At 37.8% G+C, this 26,107-nt stretch overlaps 1 protein-coding gene across 1 annotated transcript in view; it reads left to right on the top strand.

Annotated features, from left to right (window-relative positions):
• CNTN5 (contactin 5) overlaps positions 1-26,107 on the top strand; it is a 260,804-nt gene that overhangs the window by 90,278 nt on the left and 144,419 nt on the right. The window contains exon 7 of the mRNA XM_054187800.1: positions 11,365-11,467. Coding sequence (XP_054043775.1) covers positions 11,365-11,467 — 103 coding nt within the window. The remainder of the gene's footprint in view (positions 1-11,364; positions 11,468-26,107) is intronic.

Consider the following 26,107-nt stretch of genomic DNA (forward strand, 5'->3'; position numbering starts at 1 on the left):
GACCTTGACCACCTCTTTTTTTTTTCCGTGTCATCATAGTTCTGTGAACTGAGTCTTGTCTGTCCTAATTCTATGTGATTAATAGTCTCACATAACAATAGAACATAGAGTTGTCAAGGTATTAAGGATATTAATTTCTACTTTTCCATGACGGAACATGTTATGCATATGCTTATTCAGGTTGAACTCTGGGATATGTTGTATGAAAATCACTGAGACATCCAAAGATAACTTTCCCAGCGTTAAGAAAAGTTTGGAAGAAGTAATAATAATTTACCCAATGGTAGAAATTAAGCAATAAAAAGGGCCAGTATAAAATAGTACGATAATAAATAATAAATAATACAAAATCAATAGTTGCACAATTCAACAAGGCCAAGTGCAAGGTCATAGGAAATAGATTATTTCCATCCCTTAACAAAGCTGATAGTTGTTAATTAACTTAAAATTAGCATTAAAAACATTTGCTTAAAGATTAACCCTAATGTTTATCATAGAATCACAGAATCATAGAAGGGTTTAGGTTGGAAGGGACCTTAAAGATCACTTAGTTCCAGCTCACCTGCCATGGGCAGGGACACCTACCACTGGACCAGGTTACTCAAAGCCCCATCCAACCTGGTCTTGAACACTTCCAGAGATGGGGTCTCCACAAGTTCCCTGGGCAACCGGTTCCAGTGCTTCATCACCCTCATAGTGAAAAATTTCTTCCTAATATCTAATCTAAATCTCCCCTCTTTCAGTTTAAAGCCATTGCCCTGCATCCTAACGCTACAGTCCCTGATAAAGAGTCCCTCCTCATCTTTCCTGGAGGCCCCCTTTAGGTATTGAAAGGCCACTATAAGGTCTCCCTGGAGCCTCCTCTTCTCCAGGCTGAACAACCACAACTCTCCCAACATGTCTTCAGAGGAGAAGTGCTCCAGCCCTCTGATCATCTTTGTGACCCTCCTCTGGACTTGCTCCAACAGGTCCATGTCCTTCTTATGTTGGGAGCCCCAGAGCTGGATGTAGTACTGCAGCTAGGGTCTCACAAGAGTAGAGGGACAGAGTCACCTCCCTCAACCTGCTGACAACGCTTCTTTTGATGCAGCCCAGGATGCAGTTGGTTTTCTGGGCTGCGAGTGCATGTTGCCGACTGACGTTGAGCTTCTCATACACCAAGACCCCAAAGTCCATCTCCTCAGAGCTGCTCTCAAGCCATTCTCCGCCCAGCCTGTATTTGTTCTTGCGCTTGCCATGACCCACATGCACGACCTTGCACTTGGCCTTGTTGAACTTCATGAGGTTGGCATGGTCTGTTGGTTTTGACCATATAAAAGGGTTGAACTGAAGGGAGTATTTCAGGAGGAAAACTGGGAAAGGTTTGGAAAAGATTAAGTTCCAGCATTCAATGTGGAACAAGAACTCACACTGTGAAACAGTTTGCTTTGAGTTCAGTTTACTTTGACCTCTGTTAAGATAACTTCGTTCAAGGAGTTTTAAATGCTAAGTTTTCCCACTAGTTTGTAGAAACACTGTCTGTTGGAAATTAAGTTGTTGCTTTTTTTAATTAGCTTTTTTAAATTAAAGATTCTAGACATGTATCATCTTGCACATCTTCTGCACTCATGTTTTCTTGTTTTGCTTCTTATGATTTATTACACAAAGGAAAGACTTAACTTATCCATACACAGAGTATACAAAGCATAAAATAAATGAACTGCAGAAAAAATGTTCTTCTAAATTCAACTCAGGATAAGGAATGATGTTGCCTCAAACTGTAGCTATTAAGATTTCACACATAAGTTTGTTGGTAATATTTTAATTAGCAGTGACTAAATTAAAATTTCTGCAAATTGATAATGAAAATAACCTTTATGGTTGTGAATGGTTTTAGATTATTAAGAATGTTCATACCTAATGTTATGTATGTTACTGTCTCAAGATCTTTGATACAAATTCACATGTGACTGCTCACTTTGCTATCGTGGGGTATGGCATAATGTTCAAATAAGAACAACTTGTCAGTTTGAGGTTCTTATCAACATAGTGAAATAATTTGATTGTGAACAGCAGGAATTTTGCTTGAGGTTAGGAATACAGTAAGTTTATAACAAGGATGATTTGTTGCTATTGGGTCTAAAACAATAGCTGTTGCTAACGGAGAAGAAATGTTAGGTTAGTTTGATATTTCTTATTGAGGAAATAATAGGTACTTGTATTTACATGGCTATATGAGGGCTCTCAACTGAAAAACATTTCCCATTTAGGAAGCTCTTTCCAGTTAATTAGGTAACAACGAATATCACGGCAACACTACTTTGTATCCTAATTGATCAGAATCAAATGAAAAATTCCTCTCTGGACGCTGCAACAATTTCGACACTTTTGGTACCTAACTGGAAAGCAGATATCTTGTTTTCATCCTGTAAAAGAACAGGGCAGGTTGCAAGAAAAATGGAGATTAAGGTCATATTTGAAGTACAAACAATTATGTCGTTTACTATAGAAGAAAATAGGTTCTTTGAGACCAGTGAACATGCCATCAGTAAGATAATTAGAAACCCTGTGAAAATTAGATCCTCCTCCTAATCATTTAAATTATATAATATTTTCCAGGCTTCTGAATAACTTTTGTGAGCCTAACCTGGATGAACAGCAGGCAATTTGAAAGGATGAACAATAAACATTGGCAGTGATGCCTAAAAGAAATCTGCCACAGATTTCTCGTGCCAAGTTCAGCACAATCTCCTCTTCTGTTAGAAAAAACATGGAACAAAAACACAATGATAGATCTTTTGGCTTTTTGATTCATATTCTTAGACCTGTCAAGCAAGACAGCATGTTGTCTAGTGTAGTGGAGTCCTGATTTTTCTTGATGCGTATGGCTGCTCAGAAAAATTACCTAAACACACAGTTAGCGAAAATGTTCAGGTTATCGTGTTTCCATACAACTATATGTGCACAAATCCTCATACTGGAATGTTGTGTACAAGCCATTCAGGTGCCCTCACTCATCTCTGAATGTCCAAAGGATGAAGTTTTGTTTCATTCAGTGCCAAAATTACATATATGTGAGAAATTGGATGGATTGAAGTCTAGGTTATGACTCTCTAAAGACTTGTCTATGTAGAGAGAGGCAGCAGTCTTGGTCATAGTTACTGCTTGACGTTTTCAGAGACAGGTAAACAGAGATCTCTGCAGCCCAAACTGTGGACTAGAAATTTTGGCCTCTCATTTGAAGAACTAGAGAGAATACCACAGCTCCCCTCATTGCTTATTCTGAGTTTACCTCATTGCTTTTGTGTCCTTAGGGTTTGGTCCCAGTTCCTTTTACTTCTGTCATAACACACCCACTTACAACTGAAAATAAAGTGCTTCCAGTTGTATTTGCTGTTTAAGAGAGGAAGAAAGCTCTTGTGTAGGTATGACATACATACATGATATATATTAGTCATAAACAACTAATTTCTAAAATATTCCAAGATAGGAATCCTACTTCTAGAAAGGGCTTTCCATGCAGAGTTAAGAGAGTAATTGCTGGACTAGTGAAATGGAGTATAATATAAAGATAGATTTTAAAGGGGGAAGAGGAAAGTTTTGTTTAACCTTTAGTTAAACATTTCGTTTTGGTTACATGTTACCTTCTTCTAAATTTATACCTCCATAATTAGAAATACATGAACATATTATCCCCTAGCTGTAAACTAAAGAAGAGTTTTTTCCCTTCTTGTGTTGTATTCATTAAGATATTTTTTCCCAGAAACTGAATTACTAAATTTTCTTTGGTATTAAGATAGATTCTAATAAAAACTTCTTTCCATGCAGTAATATGCGATAGGATTTGCTCTCTGAGTCACATATGAAAACATTGTTGGCACTTCAGTGTTAAATGCATTGCAGAATGAAATTTCACATGAGAGTTTTTAGGGCTTCTCAAAGAATAAAATTGTAGCTCAAAATTTGGCTAAGAGATCTCTAAGTGGAAGAAATATTGTGGACAGTTATCATAAAACAATCATTCCCAGAGTAAATTTTTAGAGACTTACAGCAGGTACTGGTCCCTCCATTTAGAATACGATTAACGGCAGGTGAGTCAATAAATTCTTCCCAATGCATTGACAATTTCTGCTGCAGTCAGGATGAAATATGGGTATCATCATTATATTTTAATTAATTTGGTTTGTGCTGTGAATTTACTGTCATTGTAAATATGTGTATTGAGGGCTTTCTCTTCCAAATAAATATTTGGGGATGTTTAGTGGTGCAGGTCTTCAGGAAAAATGCTAAATATTCATTTGTCACAAAAAGACCCACACGACAGACAACCCTAGTTTGCATCATGGATTATTCGTAGAAGAAATTATACATGAACATTCCTGCCATAGTTTCTTAGTCAAAATTTTCTTGAGTTTGGACACATATTCACCCAATAGATCATCATTACAATGTGGTAGGAAACTCAATTTCTGATCTGTAAAATTATTAGAAAATTCTTACGCAGCAGGACAAGTTCATCACTCCTCAGGAGATTTCCCAGAGATTGAGAGGAACATCCAAACCAATAAGAATCCTTAATAATTCTGTGATTAGAGCACTATCCAGGCTGTAAAACAACTGGATTAACATTCCTACACCATCTGATTAACATCAGGGACTTCACCCAAAGCTCTCAGGCAAACACTCTTAATCACTGAACTATGGGGGTTGTATCTTTTGCTAATAAAATAATGGCAAGTATAAATCTGTGCCTAATCTTTCTCCTGAGTATAGGAAATCTTTAGCTTTCATTTTCTCCCTAGTACTCTGATGACGTCTAGCCAGAAATCTTATATTCAACCTGTTCCGATCAAAATTAGTTTCTAAAGTAAGTTAAAGAGCTATTGCTTAAACAGTTTGAAACAAAACCAAATCACTTTACCTGGAAGGGTTTAAGGAGCTATCATGGAAGCTTATCTTCTGGGATATTCAAGAGAGTAGTTAATATCTGGAGAAGACTAATGGAACAGAAGCATTAGTGTCTACACAGTTGGAGGAAGATGATGTGTCAAGATTTCTCAGCAGTCTGATTTTTTTTTTCCCCATGAAGACAAAAAGTGTTCTTGCGTGGATACAGTCATAGATTCACAATTTTTCTACTCTTAATTTTGGGGTTGTAAAAGTCATGGAGTGACAGGCTAAATTAAGAAGTAGAGCAGTCCTTTTCAAATGACTGATATCCTGCCTGTAGGACTGAAAGGACTGACAATCAGAAACTGATCTCGCTACTTTATTCAATTTTACATTTCCATTGAGTGGCCCACAGGGGATAATGTGAACAGTTTTAGCTGTAGTAATATCTGTAAATGTTTGAAATTCTATTACATTTATTCCTGTGGTACGTGAGCACCTCACAATCACAATTTATCACATTATTGTGATTTAGTGAATTGTGCTATCTATTTTTTGATGGAAAGCTAAAATGCAGACAACAGTGTAGCTGAGGGTTCATAGGACACTTTGGGTAGAGGAGATTTGAACTCAAGTCAAAGATTTGCAGCCAAGTCAGAGGAACAACTTGTTAAATGAAACCATTTATTAAAATTAAACCTGGTTTTATGAAGACTTTTCCTTACCTGAGTTGGAGAATATGTAATAATTTCTCTGTGATAATTGCATTGTTGTAACAAAATCTGTGAAGGAAAGAATAGGGAAATCATCTCCTCTGTAAACACTGAGCTCCATTTCCACCTGTGTGACTAACAAGCCATTAACTAAAAAAAAGTCAAGCTGTACTTAGTCCTGGAATATTGTTAGTCATTTGAATCAGCGCTTTTTCAGTATTCAGAGGTATAACAGAAGGCTTATTAATGTTTCATCTAATTTCATCTTCACTTGGCCAGGGATGACCCTGGCTGGACAGAAATGTGGAGAGCTGTACTCGGCCCTGGTGAGGCCTCACCTCGAGTACTGCGTTCAGTTCTGGGCCCCTCTGTACAAGAGGGACATTGAAGTGCTGGAGCGTGTCCAGAGGAGAGCTACCAGGCTGGTGAGGGGTCTGGAGACCAGGTCATATGAGGAGAGGCTGAGGGAGCTGGGCATGTTTAGCTTGGAGAAGAGGAGGCTGAGGGGAGACCTCATTGCCCTCTACAACTACCTGAAAGGAGGTTGGGGAGAGGTGGGTGTTGGCCTCTTCTCCCAAGTGAATAATGACAGGACCAGAGGAAATGGTCTGAAGTTGCGGCAGGGGAGGTTTAGATTAGATATTAGGAAGAATTACTTTACTGAAAGAGTGGTCAGGCACTGGAACAGCCTGCCCAGGGAGGTGGCTGAGTCACCATCCCTAGAGGTATTTAAGAAACATCTAGATGTGGCACTTCAGGGCATGCTCTAGTGGCAGAGATTGTAGGTTGTTTGGTTGGACTCGATGATCTTAAGGGTCCTTTCCAACCATGAAGATTCTACGATTCTATGAAAGGGCAAAGACCCGGAGACTGGGAAAAGTAAGGTGGGATGACTTGTTTCAGAATAAAGCCCGGGGGTAAGATTTACTTAAACAAACAGGAAAGTTTGGCTTTTAACTCACTTTTTAATTGTAGACAAATTTTCAAGATCTGGTAAGTTAGATTTATTTTGAAGTGATGCATTTCATCCTGATCACAAATTCAGCACTTTCATACTCATATCTGAACTCAGCTGAAAGGCACAGCTTGTGAAGTAGGGAGTGTAGTAAACTAATTAGCCTAAGGAAGACTGAATCATGGGGGTCTCTCTGGGAAGGTAAAAGATTGTCCAAAGGGAGGTATTTTCATGGAAAGGCAGAGCACGGGAGCATTAAGAGTGGCTTCCCATTCCTCCATAGTGTTCAGACGACATGAGCTCTGTGATTTGTTAGCTGTTTGAAAATCCTATATCATGTTTTTATTCGGTGACGATCAATTTTATTTATTGTTATATTTCATGTTTGATAACTGGAAATAAAAAATGACTGAGAGAATTTTTTATGGTCTTAACCAAACCTCTAAAAGTGACTCATGTATATAAGGCTAAGAGAGATTGATTCTAATGCACATAACTCAAGGCCTCAATGTTTCTTCAAAGTTCAGGTTCCTTTTAGCACCTGATACAAATGAACAAAAATCTTGATGAAAATAAAGATGGTGGTTGTATTACCATTACTGATTCATAGTGACCAAAACAGAAATTGGGAAAGATGAAGAGCCTGGAGGTACAACAGCCATAGCAAAGCAATTAGAGTGTAAAGTGGGAAGGTAAGGCCTTGATAATTCCCTTGATGACTATGCAACTGTAACGGCCTCCTTGGTCTCAAAGATCATAAATAATAAGAATGAAAAATATCCCTTTGCAATAATAGACTTCTGTTTCCTAATTTTCATAGGGACACCAAGCAATTGCTCAGTAATTTTTCTACATCTTTCTGCCAGTTGCTGCAGGCATGTCGCTTGCTGCTAACCCAGAAGAACAGGATGTAGTAGAAAGCACTAGTAGGTCCGTGTTTTGTTAGGAATATGAAATGATGGCATGACTCGCAAAGGGCATTCAATACTTGTACAGATTGCTCCTACTTAAGAGAGTTAAAATAAGTTAAAAACATAAGATCTGAAAGATAATATTGTCCCTCAGATATGTTCAAAAGTGCTGTATAATTTGAAAGGCAAGAATAATTTAATTCTTAAGTTGCATTTTTTCAGGGCTAAAAAGGCAACAGATTCATAGCATATGACAATACAACACAATGATTTTCAGGAACAAAGTTTTACACAAACCCAAAAAAAACCTTTTTGTAAATCAATTGAATCACAAAATCTGTCAGTGAGTATGCGCAGTCAACAGATGACAGAGATTTAAAAGGAGCACCACAGGGATATAAAGTTGCCTCATAAAACCTAAATGAATTATTTTCAGTAGTGTTTACTTCAAGGGAACTTAGGGAGGTTCCCCTATCAAGACTAAAGTTCTTATAATTGAAGTTTCAATATAAGACATTTTAGAAGAAATACTGACATAATAATACTAACAAATTCCTAAGGCCAAACTCATATGCAGGAGGAAGCAGGATGTACTGTTTTCCTTCGGCAGGCCTCAGGGCTAGAAGTAGTGTTGGTAGAAAAGCTGCTTTTTTAAAAAATGGACTCCTAGGAATACCTGAGGCACTACAGACCAGTAAGTCTGACTTCTGTGTCAAGCGATCTGATAGAAAATACATAGAAAAGTACAATTAGTAGAACTTTATTTATCACATTACCATACAGTAATCTTACCGTGCAGTCATATTCCATGAACAGAGCTTTTAAAGAGGGAAGTCATTCATTGATGAGAAGCTGAACATGAGCTGGCAATATGTGCTCGCAGCCCTGAAAGCCAACCGCATCCTGGGCTGCATCAAAAGAAGCATGGCCAGCAGGTTGAGGCAGATGATTCTGCTCCTCTGCTCTGCTCTGGCGAGACCCCACCTGGAATACTGTGTCCAGCTCTGGGGTCCCCAACATAAGAAGCACATGGACCTGTTGGAGCAGGTCCAGAGGAGGGCCATGAAGATGATCAGGGGGCTGGAGCACCTCTTCTCTGAAGACAGGCTGAGAGAGTTGGTGTTGTTCAGCCTGGAGAAGGCTCTGGGAAGACCATATAGCCCCTTCCAGTACTTCCACCCAGATTAGGGTGCCACTGTGGATGAACACCAACTCAAGTGAAAAAAGTCAAATAGCATTACATCGTGAGGAAAGCAATAAGGAATAAACCAAAAGAAAAATACAAAAGAAACTCAAGTAAAAAAAAAAAATGCGGTAGAAAGATCTACAGCTCCAGTATTGCTGTGCTGTTCTCGTCTTCCCATATCAAAACGTTCAAATGGAATTTGAAATGGTGTAACATAGGCACTAGGAATGATCACAAGTTTATTAAAGATTCACCGTAAGGAAGGATTAATAGTCTGAGATTTTTCAGTCTCTGAAGGACATAGCTAAAAGCGATATGACAGATATCTTACAAAATCATGAATGACTCAACTAAGATGAATCAGAAACTGGTATTCATAATCACAAAAAAAGTGCCAGAAAACAGTAAAAGAAGTCACAAGGAATGTAATTAAATTATGAAATTTATTTACGCTGCAAGCCAGTGGGAATATATTTTTATTACAGATTAGGCTAGGAATTATTTCAGTCTAGGCTAGGGAAAATTTTAGTTGACTACAATTTGGTTGATGCTCTGACTTTATTTTAATACCCCGGACACAAATATTAATTTACTTTTTTCCACAACAAAACCCAACCTTTTAGGCATTAATGACAGAACTGGTTGAGAATTTGCCTTTTCATATAAGGGGCAATATTTCTCCACAAGTTCAGAAAACAATGTCAAAACATTTATTTAGTCATGTTTTTGATGAAAAATGGATCACTATTGCTAGTACATGTAGTACTTGCATGATTATGTTTTTTTAAAAAGAAATCTACTGCTACTTATTTATGGATTATTTATGGAATTACATTCTTTGAATTAAAACCATTTTGTGCTTTCTACTTCTGTTATTTGATTCACATATCAGATGCATTTAGATTTTCTAACTAAACTTAAGCCCCTAAAGACATGTTTAAATGCATATATGCTTAGACTTCATCCCAAAACAAATGCACAGGAGCCTGTGGGGCAACAGCAGGAAGAGAACACAGCCCCACTGGAAACTCCTGAGTCCCACGAGAAACATTTCACGGGCTAGAAGTATATGTTTTACCATTTCATCCTTTTATACTTTTTTTTGCTCTAATAGATTGTGAGTTGTTTTTCTGTCTATCTCTGCCAGCTGGTCTTCTCTCAGCTGCAAATCTCATATTTCTCTACTTCCATGTTCCTCCTTATGCTCTTTTCTCTTTATTGCATAAAATATTTATTTTCTCTCCTTTCTTTTCCTCTCTTCTTCCTATTTGTTTGCTCTAGAATTCTTTGGAGACTCTTGACTGATTTTTATAGATTTAGACTAGACTTGTCTTGTTGATACTGTGTCCACAAGTCAGATTTTATTCAGTTTCCATCACCTAAAAATCTGAACAAGTCTTACTTTGTTTAATATAGCTTTTAGTTTGAGTATCGCTTACCCAAGCAGCCCATCTTCTGTCTAACTGAACACAGCTTTATAGTCACATTCTTCTCCTGTGATGCCATGACATTTCCTCTAAGTCACATCAAATACAAACCTCTCACCTCACCTTATAAAACCTGTCTCCCTTCCCTGCTTGTTTCTAATTTCCTAAACTCTTGTGATTCTCCAAAGCTGTCAGTCACTCCACAGAAAATTCCAGAAAACTCTATTGATTTCAATGTTTATATTTTTCACATTCCTGAATGTTTTTCTAGTTGTATCTTGCAGTACTAAGCACATTACCCTGATAAAATGAATCATCTCACAAATTAAAAGGGCCACTGAAAACGAAATAACCGACATGTGTCTCCGTATCTGTGTTTGTATCTGCATACACAAATGCTCTTGCATAATTTGAGTTTTTCTTGCTAAGCTTAGAATCATAGAATCACAGAAGCATTTTGGTTGAAAGAGACCTTTAAGACCTTCAAGTCCAACCATTAACCTGGCACTGACGAGTTACCACTAAACCATGTCCCTCAGCACCACATCTACACGTCTTTTAAATACCCTGAGGGATGGTGTTCCAATGCTCGCCAACAGTTTCAGTGTAAAAATTTTTCCTAATATCCAATCTAAACCTCCCCTGGCACAACTTGAGGCTGTTTCCTCTTGTCCTATCACCTGTTACCTGGGAGAAGAGACCAACCCCCAGCTCTCTACACCCTCCTTTCAAGTAGTTGTAGAGAGCGATAAGGTCTCCCCTCAGCCTCCTTTTCTCCAGGCTGAACAACCCCAGCTCCCTCAGACCCTCCTCATAAGACTTGTTCTCCAGACCCCTCACCAGCTTCCTTGCCCTTCTCTGGACACAATCCAGCACCTTAATGTGTTTCTTGTAGTGAGGGGCCCAAAACTGAACACACTACTTGAGGTCGAATACAGCATGATACGTTGATTTATTTGTCATAATTGTCACTGCACTGGTAAAGAAAGCTTTGGTGTATGAAAATTCTCGCCCTTCTATAACTGATTGCCTGCTTTAATCTTTCAAAATGTAAATATTAACCCATGTTTGAGAAAATAGGCGGTTTTTCTTAAACTCACTGTTGTACTGCTGTTAATCCTGAAGAGCATTTTAGAATATGCAGTGGACCTGAGCAAAGCACATCAGATCAAAGTTATCTCCACCAATTCCTAGCTTTACTCCTGGGCAGGTTCGAAAAACGAGACACAGAGCTTTTCTGTGATAATCTCAACAAATGGAAAACTGATGATATTTCATATTTTAAACATTCCTTATTTTCCAGGTGTGATGGGGGAATACGAACCAAAAATTGAAGTCCATTTTCCTTACACAGTTACAGCTGCAAGAGGAACTACTGTTAAGATGGAGTGTTTTGCACTTGGCAAGTAAGTACAGATTCTTTCATAATTAGACATCATTGTTTATTAAGATGTGACGTACCTAATTTGTTATTTCGTTATTTTACGGGATTTCGTTTTCACAGACAGTTCTTACTGCATGCTCAAAGTAACCAATTGACTAAGTAGCCAGTTATGAATTGCCCAGCCATTTCTGTGGACAGTAATTCATTCAAGATAAAAGACTCTTTGTCAAGAAGAAAAGTAACATTCTTGTAAACAGAAAAAGGAAAGTTTATTGAAAATTTTACCAGACACACATTTACTCACTGTGATGATAAATCAGTAAATTAGATTTTATTCTGCCAGAATATCATAGTTGGAGAACAAACACGATAAGCAGGTTTTTTTCCCCAGATGTTAGTTTAAAGATGAAGCTAAGAGCACAATGTTTTAAACATGTCCTAACACACTTTGTGGCAGTGCCAGGGGTCTAGTTTCTACCTGACCTAATAATTAGTGTGACCGAAGTGCTAGAGAACAGGTGTTTAGTCTGTATTATTATCCACAGCAAGAGTTTTTTTCATATGTTTATTGATAAATTAGTTTAGGGAGAGAAAGGTTTTAGAAATACGTCTTCACTGTTTCATACAAATTAAACAAGAAATGAAATAACTACTATACACTATTCAGATCATAGAACATACGATTAAATTGATAACAGTTCAATTTTTTTGTGGCAGTTACTATTATTATTGTTGCCAAGAATAAGGATCTCAAGGGTAGTATACAGTCTGACAGAACTAAGAAGCAATTCTAGGGATTCAAAGAAATTATTCTTTCTTCTGTACATGTACATGTAAAAACTGGTGTTCCATCAGTGATGTTTCACTAGAGACTAATAAACAAATATAAAGGGTCAGTTTTTTTCGAAAATACCCCATCAAATTCTTTGTCGGGGGGGGCTGGGGGTGGGGGTGTTGAAAGAAATCTCACTGTATTGAATTCCTTTCAGTTCTTTTTGATAGTAGTGTTCTTTTTGGTCTTTTTCAACCCACCGAAGTCATGCTGCTCAATATCATGTATCCTGCTTGGTTTTTTAGTTCACAGCACATACAGGTTCCTTGCAGCCTGGCTTTGATTAAGAAACTGAAAATATTTGTAACTCCTGTGGAGGAACTTCAGAAATCAGTTAGGTTGAGGGGTACCGTATCCTCCACACCAATTCTTCTTACATATTTACCTAAGTAGGTGCAAAGCATAAGAGGAAAGGAGTTTTAAAGCAATAATTTATTTTCCTGAGGATCACCACTCCAGCTTGCTCGGCAGGTCTGGTTTTCCAGAACAACCTTTCAAAGCCTGTCTCTACTACCTGAGAGGCCTTTTTAAATGTTTTTATAGTCATTTTGGCCTTCGTGTGTCACTGGTCACTGGATTTTTTTGTTCAGATTTTTCTCTTAACAGTTCCTATTTACTGGATGGATAAGAAATGTCTTAAATTTGTTTCCCTTCTTGTCTGTTTTTCCTGGTTGACCAATATCCACATACTCTCATTGAGCAGATCAACAGAAAGTATTCACAAATAATTACAGAGGAATTCTGACAAAGTATTTTAATTGTATCTATTTAGGCCCAGTGAAGTTGAAGGAGAGGCAGGACACAACCAAACCAGTCCAAATGAAATGTGGGCGACCATAGCCCATGCACAGGGCTGTGAGACTGGCTAATGTGACATTGGACAGCAAGAGCGGCTTTTGTAAATTCATTCCCCACTTAAATGTAGGCAGTAGTTTAGAAAGCAAATATGAGGGGAGGACTTCTATAGGGTAAAAGACAAGTTCTTATGTTTTATAAAATAAAGATAAGGAAAGAGCTACATGAGAGAGGACAGAAAAGCAATAAATGGAGAGATTCTCAGAAATGCTGAAATGTATGAGGAAAAGAGCTGTTCTGTAGAGGGTGGTGGCTCCAGTCTCTCTCCTGTCATCAACACTAACCAATCTTCTGCCAGGTCAGTAGTTGGCAATGGGGCCCTTTTACTCTTGGCTATGGCTGAAGCAGTAACCAACACGTTAGTTTCTGTTGTCCTCATTTTGCTGGAATTAAATTGCAGTTCCTGACAGATTACAAGTCAACTGTCACTTTCCAGTGGAGGTATGCCACATGTTGTCCTTCACAACCATCACTGACAGGCAAGAAACGCGGCTACTGATACCTTCCATCATCAGCACCTTGGGATTTAGTAAACCCTCTCAAACAGTGTCAGTCACTATTCAAACAACCACATAAGGAAGGCGAGGGTTGACAGGAACGGCTTCAATTAGCTTATTTCCACATTCGTACTTGGCATTAACCTTTAATAAAGGAAAAAAAACAAAAACACCTGAACCATCAAGGAATGTAAGGTTATCTAATAAGTTGACCCCATTTGCTGCTATTATAATGGGCAGCTATTTTTACCATGCACATTCCTTATCTTCTTTTCGCAGCCATTAATGCACAATCAAATCAGCTGAGTTGAAATTGCTTTCAACCTGATACGGTAATAATTACATGAATGACATTTCAGGCCTCGTTTGAAACCTGGAGGCTGAGGTGTGAGGTAGAAATGGATCACGTTTCCTATTCATTTTCATCATTTTCATTTTTTGTCCTCGTCTCTTATTCCCTATAGCTTGTAAGAATCTTTTCTTGTTACACTGCCACGGGTCCTCGTTACCAAACTGAATCAGCGACTAATTTGTTCCTTCTTTATTTAGCATTTTGAGATTTGAATTCTTATTGTAAATAACACAGAAGTTATTCCAGTCTCAAAGCCAATGTGCTCCTGTTTTTCTCATAGTTTAATTTAGCTGTCTGAAAGACTCGCTCTTCTCTCTCTTCTGTAACTGTGAGAATGACAGACGTTCCGGTGAGATTTCCTGAAGTAGGCATTTGGCAAATATTCCAGAAAAAGCCTAGTCTTTAGTTACAGATTAATGATTTATTAATAGTGTTTATTTAGAAATGCCAGTCACTATGGCTGTAGGAATTAAATAAATTGGAGCTCTGCAGCTTTTGTCTCCAAACTAAAATCAAATGTCTTAATTGCCTGACAGACAGAAATTCTCTGAGAAGGATTTTATTCTGATCCAAGCAATACGTAGCCAGTGCAGTTGTAAGTGAAAATATTATGTTACTGATGCCACTTATAAATAGACTTCGTTGTTGCTAAATAACTCCAAGTAATACAGGAGTAAAATACCTCAAAATTATGTTATGTTTATTAGATAATACTGCTTATAATGAGCATCATTCATTGTCGAAGAAATCACTGCATATATCCATGATTTACTGCTGAGGTATAACGAGAGGGATGACAGACAGAGGAGTCAAAATTTGCTGCATTATATATCAGAGTGTGTATTTTGCAATTAGTGATGTATGGTGATTTGTGATGGATCTTTATGCTGGCCCACGTTTGTTGAAATGTTGTTTTATAGCCATATTCACTGATACATCCACACAACAGCTTGTGTTTGGATTATGTCTATGTTTCATATACATCTGTATATACAGCATACAGATACAATTTCTGCCACCCATTTATGTCATTTGTATTAGGAACACTTAAACTTTTGTTTGTTTCCTAACAAGACAGAGGATCTTTTTCTTTTTTCTAAAAGAATAATAAAAATACCCACTGGCATTTACAAAGTATTAATATGTTCTATTTTTTAAAATTTTCATAGGAACAGAACTCCATCTTTTAAATATATATAAATGCTAAATCCTGATTAAGATTTACATTAAACATAGTTAAAATAATGATAATTAAAAAGGAAAAAATTTCCTTTAAAACTTACTGAATGGAAGAATTCAAAACACCTACATTAAAAAGCTAAATCTAACCAGCAGTATTTTAATATTTGCTTTTAAGTAACACAATTTTCACCGCTTGTCTCTTCTGTTATATAAAAAGACAAGGTGATCTTTTGGTAAAACGAATAAATGAGCTTATTGGTAATGAGGTGGTTGTTTGTAGTCCAGATAATCCTGGTTTTCTAACAAGTCCATCATTCCAATGTCAGAACTGAAGTTTATTATGTAAATTGGGAAGACAGATCATGACGTAGTTCTGTGTGTAAGTTCTGGTGAAGAAGCCATTGTTTTCCCAGCTGACACGCCTGCACACATCACAGCATTCCTGGCTTTTCCTGCTGTCAGGCACTGCCTTCTGTGACAGCAGGTTGCCATTTTCGTTTTGTCTCAAATATTACTGACTTTTTTTCCAAGAACATCTGGAGGCAACTGGTTAATTCTTTCATTTCTTTTTTGATGTACTTTTTTAAAAGGAAGAATTGTAATGTCTTCATTTTTCTCCCCATTAAAAGGGTATGAAACTAATGGTGCTGTTAGGCAAAAGGACTTTAAGTTCTGTCCCCATCATGTGCCATATTAATTAGTGAAGCACTTCCAGTGATGGCCATCTGAGTGTTCCTTAACACTTCCTGACTCTGCAGTATAGTTATCTTATCAGTTATTTTAATACTATTATTTTAACACTATTATTTTAACATGGGACTTAAAAGCAGGCATAGATGGAAATATATGGCTTTTAAAAGCCTCAAAATGAATAAGTTTTCATAGTTCGAGCAATGATCCAAGCTCGCATGAAAAGCTGTAGGTTACAACCCTCCTCAATGAGCACAGATCCTTGCCCTCAAAGTAAAGCAAGAAAAAGGAAATATCAGAAAATTATCACTCTTTTTCCTTTTCTCTCCTTTTTTTTTCTTCTGGTATATAACTCTAGATTTACTTTTTTTTCCCATTTCAAATAATTCTTCTACAGCCACTCTTTCACACAGATTTTTTAATGTAAAATTGTGTATAATACACTCACCCTACTTGACCGTCACACTTCAGCCTTTTTCTCACTGCATTTTTGGTCATGCGTCACAACATACAAAAGCTTCTATATTATTCTCCATATAAACTTCATAATTCATTGTTTTTTTGTCTCCGTCCAGAAAAAAAAATAAATATAGAGTTTGTATTATGATAGTGCCAACAGACAATTTTGAGTGAGTTATCACATTTTATTTCTCATTAGAACAAATTAGAGGATGTGGGGCTATTGCTGTACCTGTAGGTTACCAAAGTTTTCAATCTTTGCCTTTAAAATGGGATCCCTGGGCTATGTAGACTGCCAAGAGGATTGTTTTGCTAAAAAAAAAAATACTTTTATACATCCTTTTTTTTTCATAATAGTTATTTTTTAACCACATAGATCAACACATAAAGATCAAAAGAATCAATAGAGAACAGTGCTGACAGACAATTTTTCTTACAAGCCATAAGCTTACTTTTCTGTATTTTTGAGAGAATGTTTTATGCTTGGGCTATTTCTATATGATAGTAACATCTACACAGTTTATCAATATTCTTTCTAAATGCTACCTTACTTCACTTTAGTAATGTCAAAACCATGGTTTTTATTGTGAAATATTCTTAGTTAAAGGTAAGAATAAAATAGAGATATTGACTTCCTTTTATTACTGAATTATGATCAGGCTGTTGTGATAGAAGTGTTGTTCATGCTGTTATATTTAATATTGCTTTAATATTTCTATTGTAAACTTTGTTTTGAAGAGATTTATAACTCAGTCATAAACTTTCATCCCATTCAATATGGCTTGCAAAAACTCAGCTGATAGTCCATTTTTAAATCTTGCTTTCTAAATGAAATAAAATAAGATAAAAAGAAGGTGAAGTTACATATATTTAAGTCATACAAATGCATGAAATTTAGTGACTTGTAATCTAGGAAATGTTCTAAAATGTTCTCTTGAAACAATGAACTCTGAATCAATTCTGGTAAATAAGTATCTCAAAGTTTTAAATCCATGGAATATAGGATTTTATTTTCTCTGCTTGACCTGATTTCTTTTAACAGACTTTTCTAATCCTCCTTCAAATTTTTATTAAAACTCCTATTATTTATTTTATGTCACGATCAATATTTTCATTGCAGAGTATGTACATGTAGAGAGAGCTTACTGGAGATTTTTCAATATGCAGAAGTAAAAGCAAAAGGTGTTTGGATAAGTTAATATGATACATAAGCAAAGATCAGGGTGGTGATACAAAAAATCTTTATGATCCGGTGAAGGGTATTTGGCTGTAACTGTGGAGAATTGCATGAACTATCTGAAGAAATTATTTTTGCTGGTGTTGCTCATTAAGACAATGACATAGGATAATGGCTGTAAAGAAGGCTTTTCTAGATATTGCAGAACTTTTGGGAGATGTAAGTCCACATGTTAAAAGGATGTTTCTGTAAAGACTGGTCAGTGTTCAGCAAACAATATAGTGAGGAAGAGAGTAATTTCACAGAAGAAGGAAGGTTAAAGGCACTCAAGAAATGCATCTTTGGTCAAAGGTTTTATAGTATCTGGTTCCTTTCTTTTCCTCCTCTGAACTTCAGCTGTATGTGGTTTTTGCCAGCAACACAAAATTGACAAATAATCCCACAATGAGTCACAGATCCAGGTTGCACAATTCTCTAACACATGCAGTTATCCATATGGTCCCTCAACACAGGAGAACAGAAGTTTCCAGCATTGCACCATACTGTTTCTTAACTGCAAAGGACAAAACTTAACCCTCTCTGGTCTTCAGATTTGTAAAGTATGTTTTTTTCCTTTCAGTCCACCAGTTAAAACTATGCCCTAAGTCTTCCATATCTTTCTCCCTGACTTTTGTTGTTTTATTGGCTGATCTTAGCAAATCCAATATTACCTATTTTAGACTGGTCCAGAATGTTTCAGAACTGGTACTTGTGTTTTGGCTGTAGACAGCAAGATTCTTCCTGACTTCAGACTTGGCAGGAGGCATCTCCCGCTATAAATTGTCAGGAGAAGCAAACAAGTCCTTCCCATAACCTGACCCCTCCCCACTAATCCAGTGTCAAAAAAGATATCATGAGGATTTCTATTCTGAGATCAGATTCTTTTCTGACATAAATCTCCTTAATACAAATCCATGAATCCACCTCTCACTCCAACCCTGGTGTTATGCTAAAGAGTAGCAGACCTAATGCACTGATCACAGTTTAAAACAAATTTAAAGTTAACCTCTGTTAACTGCACTACACCACATCCCAGGGGCATCGAGATGAGTGAGGGTCAAGGTGGCAAGCAGCAGCTGAGTATTAGTGGGTATAAATACCGGAATATAACATGAGTGTAAAATGATACTAACATCCATCATATAAAAGAGGCTTCACTGTTTTTAGGGCCAAGTATGACAGTTCTGTTGGCCGTTTCTTTGGGATATGTCAGCAGATCTTTACAGTGTAGTGGCAGTCAAGAGATGTAGCTCAGAAGTGTTGTCTGAAGTGGGATGGCCATTCAGCCCCAGCAGCTGCTCCTTTCTAGGTATTGTCTTTTGGAAATTATTAAGTCACCTTGTGCTTTTCCATGAACATAAATCAGTTCTTGCCTCTTCCCACCTCTGTATGGTGACATACAGAAACACCTTTGGTTTTACAGGTAACGTGATTCTATACTAAGGACTTTCAGAGCACATTAACAGCTCTCATTTCCACTGAATCCTGTGACACTAACACATATGTTGCTATCCCCAGCATGGGAACAGCTGGTCAAAACAAAGTATGAAGGTACATGATGAATCACTGCATCAATAAATGAAGGTTGGAGGGTTGAGGAATTCTTACCAAGTTTAATATAGAAATTTCAGGCAAAGAGAAAGCTAATTTTCACTTATGTTTTACGTGTATTATGGTACTCACAATTTAATGACATGCCAAGATCCTTGGCTTGCGTTAAATGGAGCAAATCATTCTAGATACTATACATTGAATTCCTTGTTGGATGTAAGGATTCAAATATTCAGTATTTTTCCTACATATAGGAGAATTACTAGGAGAATGAGGAGTGCTAGCATCTGGGCATCATTGACTATTAAGCAAATTCACAGTGTAGATGTCCACAAGTAGTAATTTTCCTTCACCCTCAAAACCAGTACTTATCTACAGGTCACAGAGGCATAAAATGGCTGTTTTCTCTTTTTAAAACAGGAAAACCATGGCATAGCGTATTAAATTACAAAGATATGTCCAAAATCAAACTGCAGGATAGAGACAAAAAATAGCATAGAAATGTATGTTTCTAAGTCCCATATGACAAAAAACCATGTTCCTCCGTGCCCCTTCACACCAATTCTCACTTCAAGGAAAAGATTTTGTTAATTTTATCAGATACCAAACCTAGAAGCTGTGGAAGCTGCTCTTAAAGTTTGCCAGTAACAAAACAAACCCAAGAGGGAAATGAACACTCTCAGTAGAAGAGCATTTGTCAATGTTATAAGTAGGGATGTCCTTTCCCCTGGAAATAAACTTGTGATGAGATGAAGGAACCTTTTTAAACATGAACATGGCATCTTCAAGCTCAGTTTGTTTCTGTGAGACAGGAATAGATCCAGGATTTTTTTTTCCTTTGATAGCACATATTGTTTATGTCAAATAAATCTTTCTAAAACTTTCATCAATCTAAAGTTCATTTTTAGCTCATACTGAATAAGAATTTATATCATAAGGTGCTAGACCAGGATTGGATTTTGTTCCTATTTTTAAAGCTGGATTGATTTCTGCCTTCCTTTAAGTGGACTTGTTCTTGCATAGACTTTATAATGCTGTTACAAATATTTCGATCATTCATAGCAGTGTAATAAAGATTCTTTGGTAAATTACAAGTAGCACTCCCAGACCTCATTCTGCCTCACTCTGACTAAATGCTTCATACTTATATCTAAAAATTTACAGTTAATTGCTTTTACCATATGGCATAGGGAAAGTGGGAAAAAAAACCACCAAACTGCAAGTCCCCGTCAGTAGAACGTCATTCTCAAAGAAGCAATATTACCAATCCCTTCCCTTTCTCTCTCACAACCATCAAAGAAAACTTGTAAATACTGCTAAAAACTCTGTTCAGTAATTTACACGGCTTTACTTTAAGTTTAAAGATGTAGGAGCCTTTTTTTGCATGCCAAACTTACTATCCAGAAGCACATATGTAGGCTTTATCTCTGTGTCAGAGGTTGAGAGGACCAGAAGGAAACAAATTCTGGCAATTGTCAATAGTAGGTTCTCAGAGTTACCATTGGGGTTTTTCTCTTCAGGACTTCCCACAAAGAAATTAATGCATATAATACTGTGTGGTACAAAAGCCTGGAATCCAGCACTTCCAAAATCATCACACTCACTGTCTTCAAACTCTGTGGCTGATCAGCAGGTTCAAAGCCATCTCGCACACCCCGGTCACACTGGATTTACATGTGGTGCTCATTTGCATCATGACTGGCAGTAGACTTGTTTCTGGAAGTCCTGGACTCATCGTAACTAGTCCTCTGGAGTTGATCTGTACATGTACATTGGCCATATCTGTACAGCAAAGTTAAGAAATCCTAGATTAATGTGCCAGCTACAGAAATTCTGCCTGGACAAAGTTTGGAATAGAGAAAAATTACATGAGAGAAAGTCCAGTTATAAAATGGCTTTACACAGGGCAAATAAACATAGTGGCACCGTAGTACTGCAGCCCTGAGAATCCATACGCATACCCGCTGAAAACATGTCACCTCTTCAGGAAAATCTTCTGCATTGTGGATCCTTCATGTACTATCCCCCATACTAACAAAGGAGATGTCATGTATGTCTTTTGCTTTTCAAGCTCCTTCAGATTCTCTTCTCAACAGCCTTGATCAAGTCACAGGCTGGTGACAATTTACCTGTTGTTATGTCTTAATACTTTTCAGAACAATGTCCACTTCCTCCAGCGTGCCCCCAGCCAGCAAGCTGAGGTAGAGCGTGATACAGAGATGCACAAAAAAGGGTCACTGGATGGCTGAGGAAAAAACAGGGCTTACTTCTGTCCTTATTTAACAGTTGTAGTAGCTCAACACCTTCTCTATCCCACAGTATAGCATTTGCTATGCTATAATGACAAAAAAATAATAGGGAATTATGCAATGTGGCCAACACTGAATCCACAGGTGTTCAGCTCTTTTCTGTTAAATTTTTCACCACCTAGCTGTGCTGTTGTGATTGCATTAAGAGTAAATACCACTATCTAACTTTCAAATGGAGAAAAAAAATGTTATGGAATGGTTTTGCCACTTTACTCACTACTTGTGAAACCAATATCTTGCTTATTGTGGATCTTTTTTTTTTCTTGTGAATCAGATGACTCTTGTGTTCATGATTAACTTCAATTGGAGAATTTGGAAAAATCTTTTAAATTACCACAAGTGCCAGTTGCGTTCTCTAACTTCAGCTATCAGTTAAGGTTCAAGTTTGAGCTAATAGTTTAAGCTCTGATCAGTCAGTGGAGCAAAGCCTCTGGAGTATAATTCACTATGAAAAATGAATCATTATAGACAATGAATCATTATCTGTAGCACTTTTTTGGATGTTAGAAATGCCCTAACATTTTAGGACTTAAAGTGTGAAGAAAATGACATGAAGCCAGACATGCAGCCAAGCGAGCACACTGTCCTTGCTCCGTGCCATAAAGAACAAGCCAGCAGTGGTGGGAAAGCACATCCGCATTAGTGTATGACACTGATACATGCATCAGACCTTTTTAGTACGGTCATAGATGTGTGTTGATGTGACTTGCAGACCTGGACTTGTTCCTGCATACAGGCTTCAAACTTATCATCATTTTCTTCTATTCTATTTCTATTCTATTCTAATCCTACATAATTATCCTGTAATAATTAGAAGATATTTAGCACAGTTGCAAGGCTGGAGGGCATAAGGAGAAAGTTCTTTTTCTGATCTCAAATGCACGGGCAGAGGTTTTCGAGATATATTATGATGTGAACCGGTGGGTTTGAAGGCACAGCTCACAACAGCGATGCATGGTAAAGAGAAATAGTGTGGAGAGGAACTGAAACTACAGTAGAAGGTAAAATATTTCAAAAGAGCACATCAATTTGCACAAACCAAAAACAGAAAAAGTAACCGATGCATTCTTATTTAAGATATTGCTGAAAAACTAGGAGCTCAGATCCATGGAAAAGGTATTTTAAAATTCAGACATAACTTTCATTTCCACATCATCCCTTTTCTGAAATAAACATATGCTTTATAAATCCAATTAAATTCTTTTTCAGATTAAATTGCCAAAGAAAAAAAAAAACGCATAAAATTGCTTCCAATATTTTTTTCAAAAGATTTTTATTTCCCAGAATCACAGAATGACAGGGGTTGGAAGGGACCTTCAGAGATCATCTAGTCCAACCCCCCTGCCAAAGCTGGAACACCTAGAGCAGGTTGGACAGGAACACATCCAGGCAGGTTTTGAATGTCTCCAGAGACGGACACTCCACCACCTCTCTGGGCAGCCTGTTCCAGTGCTCTGCCACCCTCAAAGTAAAGAAGTTTTTCCTCATGTTAAGATGGAATTTCCTGTGCTCCAGTTTGCGCCCGTTGCCCTTGTCCTGTCACTGGGCACAACTGAGAAGAGTCTGGTCCCTTCCTCTTGACACCCACCCTTTAGCTATTAATAAGCATTGATGAGATCCCCTCCCAGTCTTTTCTTCTTCAGGCTATACAGACTCAGGTGTCTCAGCCTTTCCTCATAAGAGAGGTGCTCCAGTCCTTTGATAATCTTTGTAGCCCTTCACTGGACTCTGTCCAGCAGTTCCCTGTCCTTCTTGAACCAGGGAGCCCAGAACTGGACACAGTACTCCAGATGCGCCCTCGCCAGGGCAGAGTAGAGGGGGAGGATGACCTGCCTCGACTTGTGGGCCACGCTCTTTTTAATGCACCCCAAGAAACCACTGGCCGTTTTGGCCACAAGGGCACATTGCTGCCTCATGGCCAACTTGTTGCCCACCAGGACTCCCAGATCCCTCTCTGCAGAGCTGCTTTTCAGCAGGTCAACCCCTAACCTGTACCTGTGCATGGGGTTATTCCTCTCTAGGCGCAGGATCCTACACTTGCACTTGTTGAACTTCATTAGGTTCCTCTCTGCCCAACACTCTACCCTATCCAGATCTCTCTGAATGGCAGCACAGCCTTCTGGTGTGTCAACCACTCCTCCCAGTTTTGTGTCATCAGAAAACTTGATGAGGTTACACTCTGTCTACTCACCCAGGTTGTTGATGAATATGTTGAACAAGACTGACCCCTGGGGAACACTGCTAGTTACAGGTCTCCAACTGGACTCTGTGCCCCTGATCACAACACTTTGAGCTCTTCCATTCAGCCAGTTCTCAATCCACCTCACTGTCCACTCATCTAACCCACACTTCCTAAGCTTACCTATGAGGATGTTATAGGACACTATGTGAAAAGCCTTGCTGAAGTCGAGGTAGACAATGTCCACTGCTCTCCCCTCATGCACCAGACATAGAAGGCTATCCAATTGGTGAAGCATGATTTCCCCTTGGTGAATCCATGTTGACCACTCCCAATAACGTTCTCTTCCTTTACATGCTTAGAGATGACATTCAGGATGAGCTGTTCCACCACCCTACCAGGGATGGAGGTGAGGCTGACTGGCCTGTAGTTTCCTGGGTCCTTCTTGCGCTTTTTGAAGACTGGTGTGACAGTAGCTTTCCTCCAGTCCTCAGGTACCTCTCCTGTTCTCCATGACCTTTCAAAGATGATGGAGAGCAGCTTTGCAATAACATCTGCCAGCTCCTTCAGCACTTATGGGTGCATCCTGTCAGGGCCCATGGATTTGTGGGTGTCAAGTTTGCCTAAATGATCTCTAACCCAATCCTCCTTGGTCATGGAGAGTATTCCTTACTCCAAGCTCTCTCTCTTACCTCCAGGGTCTGGGATTCCTGAGGGCTGGCCTTAGCAGTAAAGACTGATGCAAAGAAGGCATTCAGTAACTCCATCTTGTCTGCATCCCCCATCATCAGGGTACCTACCTCATTCAGCAGTGGGGCCCACATTTTCCCTAGTCTTTCTTTAACTTCTGATGTACTTGAAGAAGCCTTTCTTATTGCCCTTGGCATCCCTTGCCAGGTTTAATTCCAAGTGGGCCTTAGTTTTCCTCGTTGCATCCCTGCATACTCTGACGTTTCTATACTTCTCCCAAATGGCCAGTCCCTTTTCCCACATTCTGTAAACTTCCTGCTTCCAATGAAACTTGTGAAGAATTCCCAACAAATTCAACAGCACTTATCCCAAATAATATACTGCTGAATAATGACTCTTATAATCTCTTCTAGATGTAATGTAAAAATAGAACGCGTATTTTCTTCAAATTCAAAGTGGACAAACCCACAGTTATGTCTATCACAGTCACCAATGACCTCTTAGAACTTTTATTTCAGCTCAGATGAATGAGAGATTTAATGATGGTGTTTTTGAAATCAAATAGGATTTTTTTCTTGGTGGTGCTAGGATTTACCGGTAGTATTCAACAGATTTTTTACAAAAATGAGGAGAAATCTTATCTTTGAACTCAATTTAAACTTGAGTGAAGGTACTCATAGGAGTTGAATGCGAACAGGGTTATGATAAACAAGGAAACCATATTCCTATAAATGTCTGCTGAGACCACAATAAAAATTTATTGTAACGATTATAAGATTTAACAATTATGCATATTACATTAAACTCATATTAATGCTAGAGATAGTTCTGCTGTTGCTCTATTTTTTAAAAAGCTGTGGATCATTTGAAAAGACGAACATCATGTGCATATGTTACTTAGCTTTTATGGTGGATTTTATGAGTTTTCTAGAACAGTCACACAATTCTATTCTTTCACATCCTTACTCAAATGTATTTCTTTCTTTCATTTCATTCTCACGCAAGTCACAGAGGAGACATAGGTAGAGATATATTTTTATTTCAGATGTAAAATTCATACCTCACTTGTAAGTTATGCAAGGAAAATAAGGAAAATAAGAAGCTTCATTAAACAGAACTACAAGTTGTCTGTGAATAGTGATTTGCGGTTTGGGAGTGCTTTCCTTTGAAATCATTAAATCTACACAGATAAAGTAATTTTATCTCCTTGATAAACTCCATTTACTACCTCACACTGATGAAGAAAAAATTGAACTTTTTAAAATGTTTCCTAATGATTCAGAGAACAAGTTTCCTCTGTATTTGCCATGCTATACACTTTTACTTTCTGTAGCATACATGAAAGCAAATTTCAAAAAAAAAGAGTTAAACACAATTTAAAGGACATTTTCTAAATACCTGAATTTCAGAATAATCTCATAGCAGCTAAATGGGACAGCTTTCCCGGTTTATAATGTCTTCATTGTTTCTCAGAAATAAACACTATGAAAAAAATCCAGTTATCTATCAGTTCTATTCAGCAGAACAAGTTTTCTTCCATGACAATAGAGCAAAAGCATTTTGTCATTGATTTTACTGGAAGTAGGGCTGAAGGGCAAATAAGCAATAATGGGCAACAAGAATGGAACCCTTATGGTGCCAAATAAAATGTACCTGCACACGTATCTCATTCGTAAAACAGCAGTTGCTGAGTAGTATTGCATTGTAACAGCATAAGCATTCCTACTGTGCACCTGGGTTGTGATCAATAATAATTAATGAAACACTTGCCTGGCCATGGTGGCTGTTTTGCAGCCAGCAATAGTGACATAATTATATTCCATAAAGAAAGAGGACAAGCATATAAGGAT

This window comes from Rissa tridactyla, chromosome 1 (genome assembly GCF_028500815.1).
Source record: "Rissa tridactyla isolate bRisTri1 chromosome 1, bRisTri1.patW.cur.20221130, whole genome shotgun sequence".
NCBI lineage: Eukaryota > Metazoa > Chordata > Aves > Charadriiformes > Laridae > Rissa > Rissa tridactyla.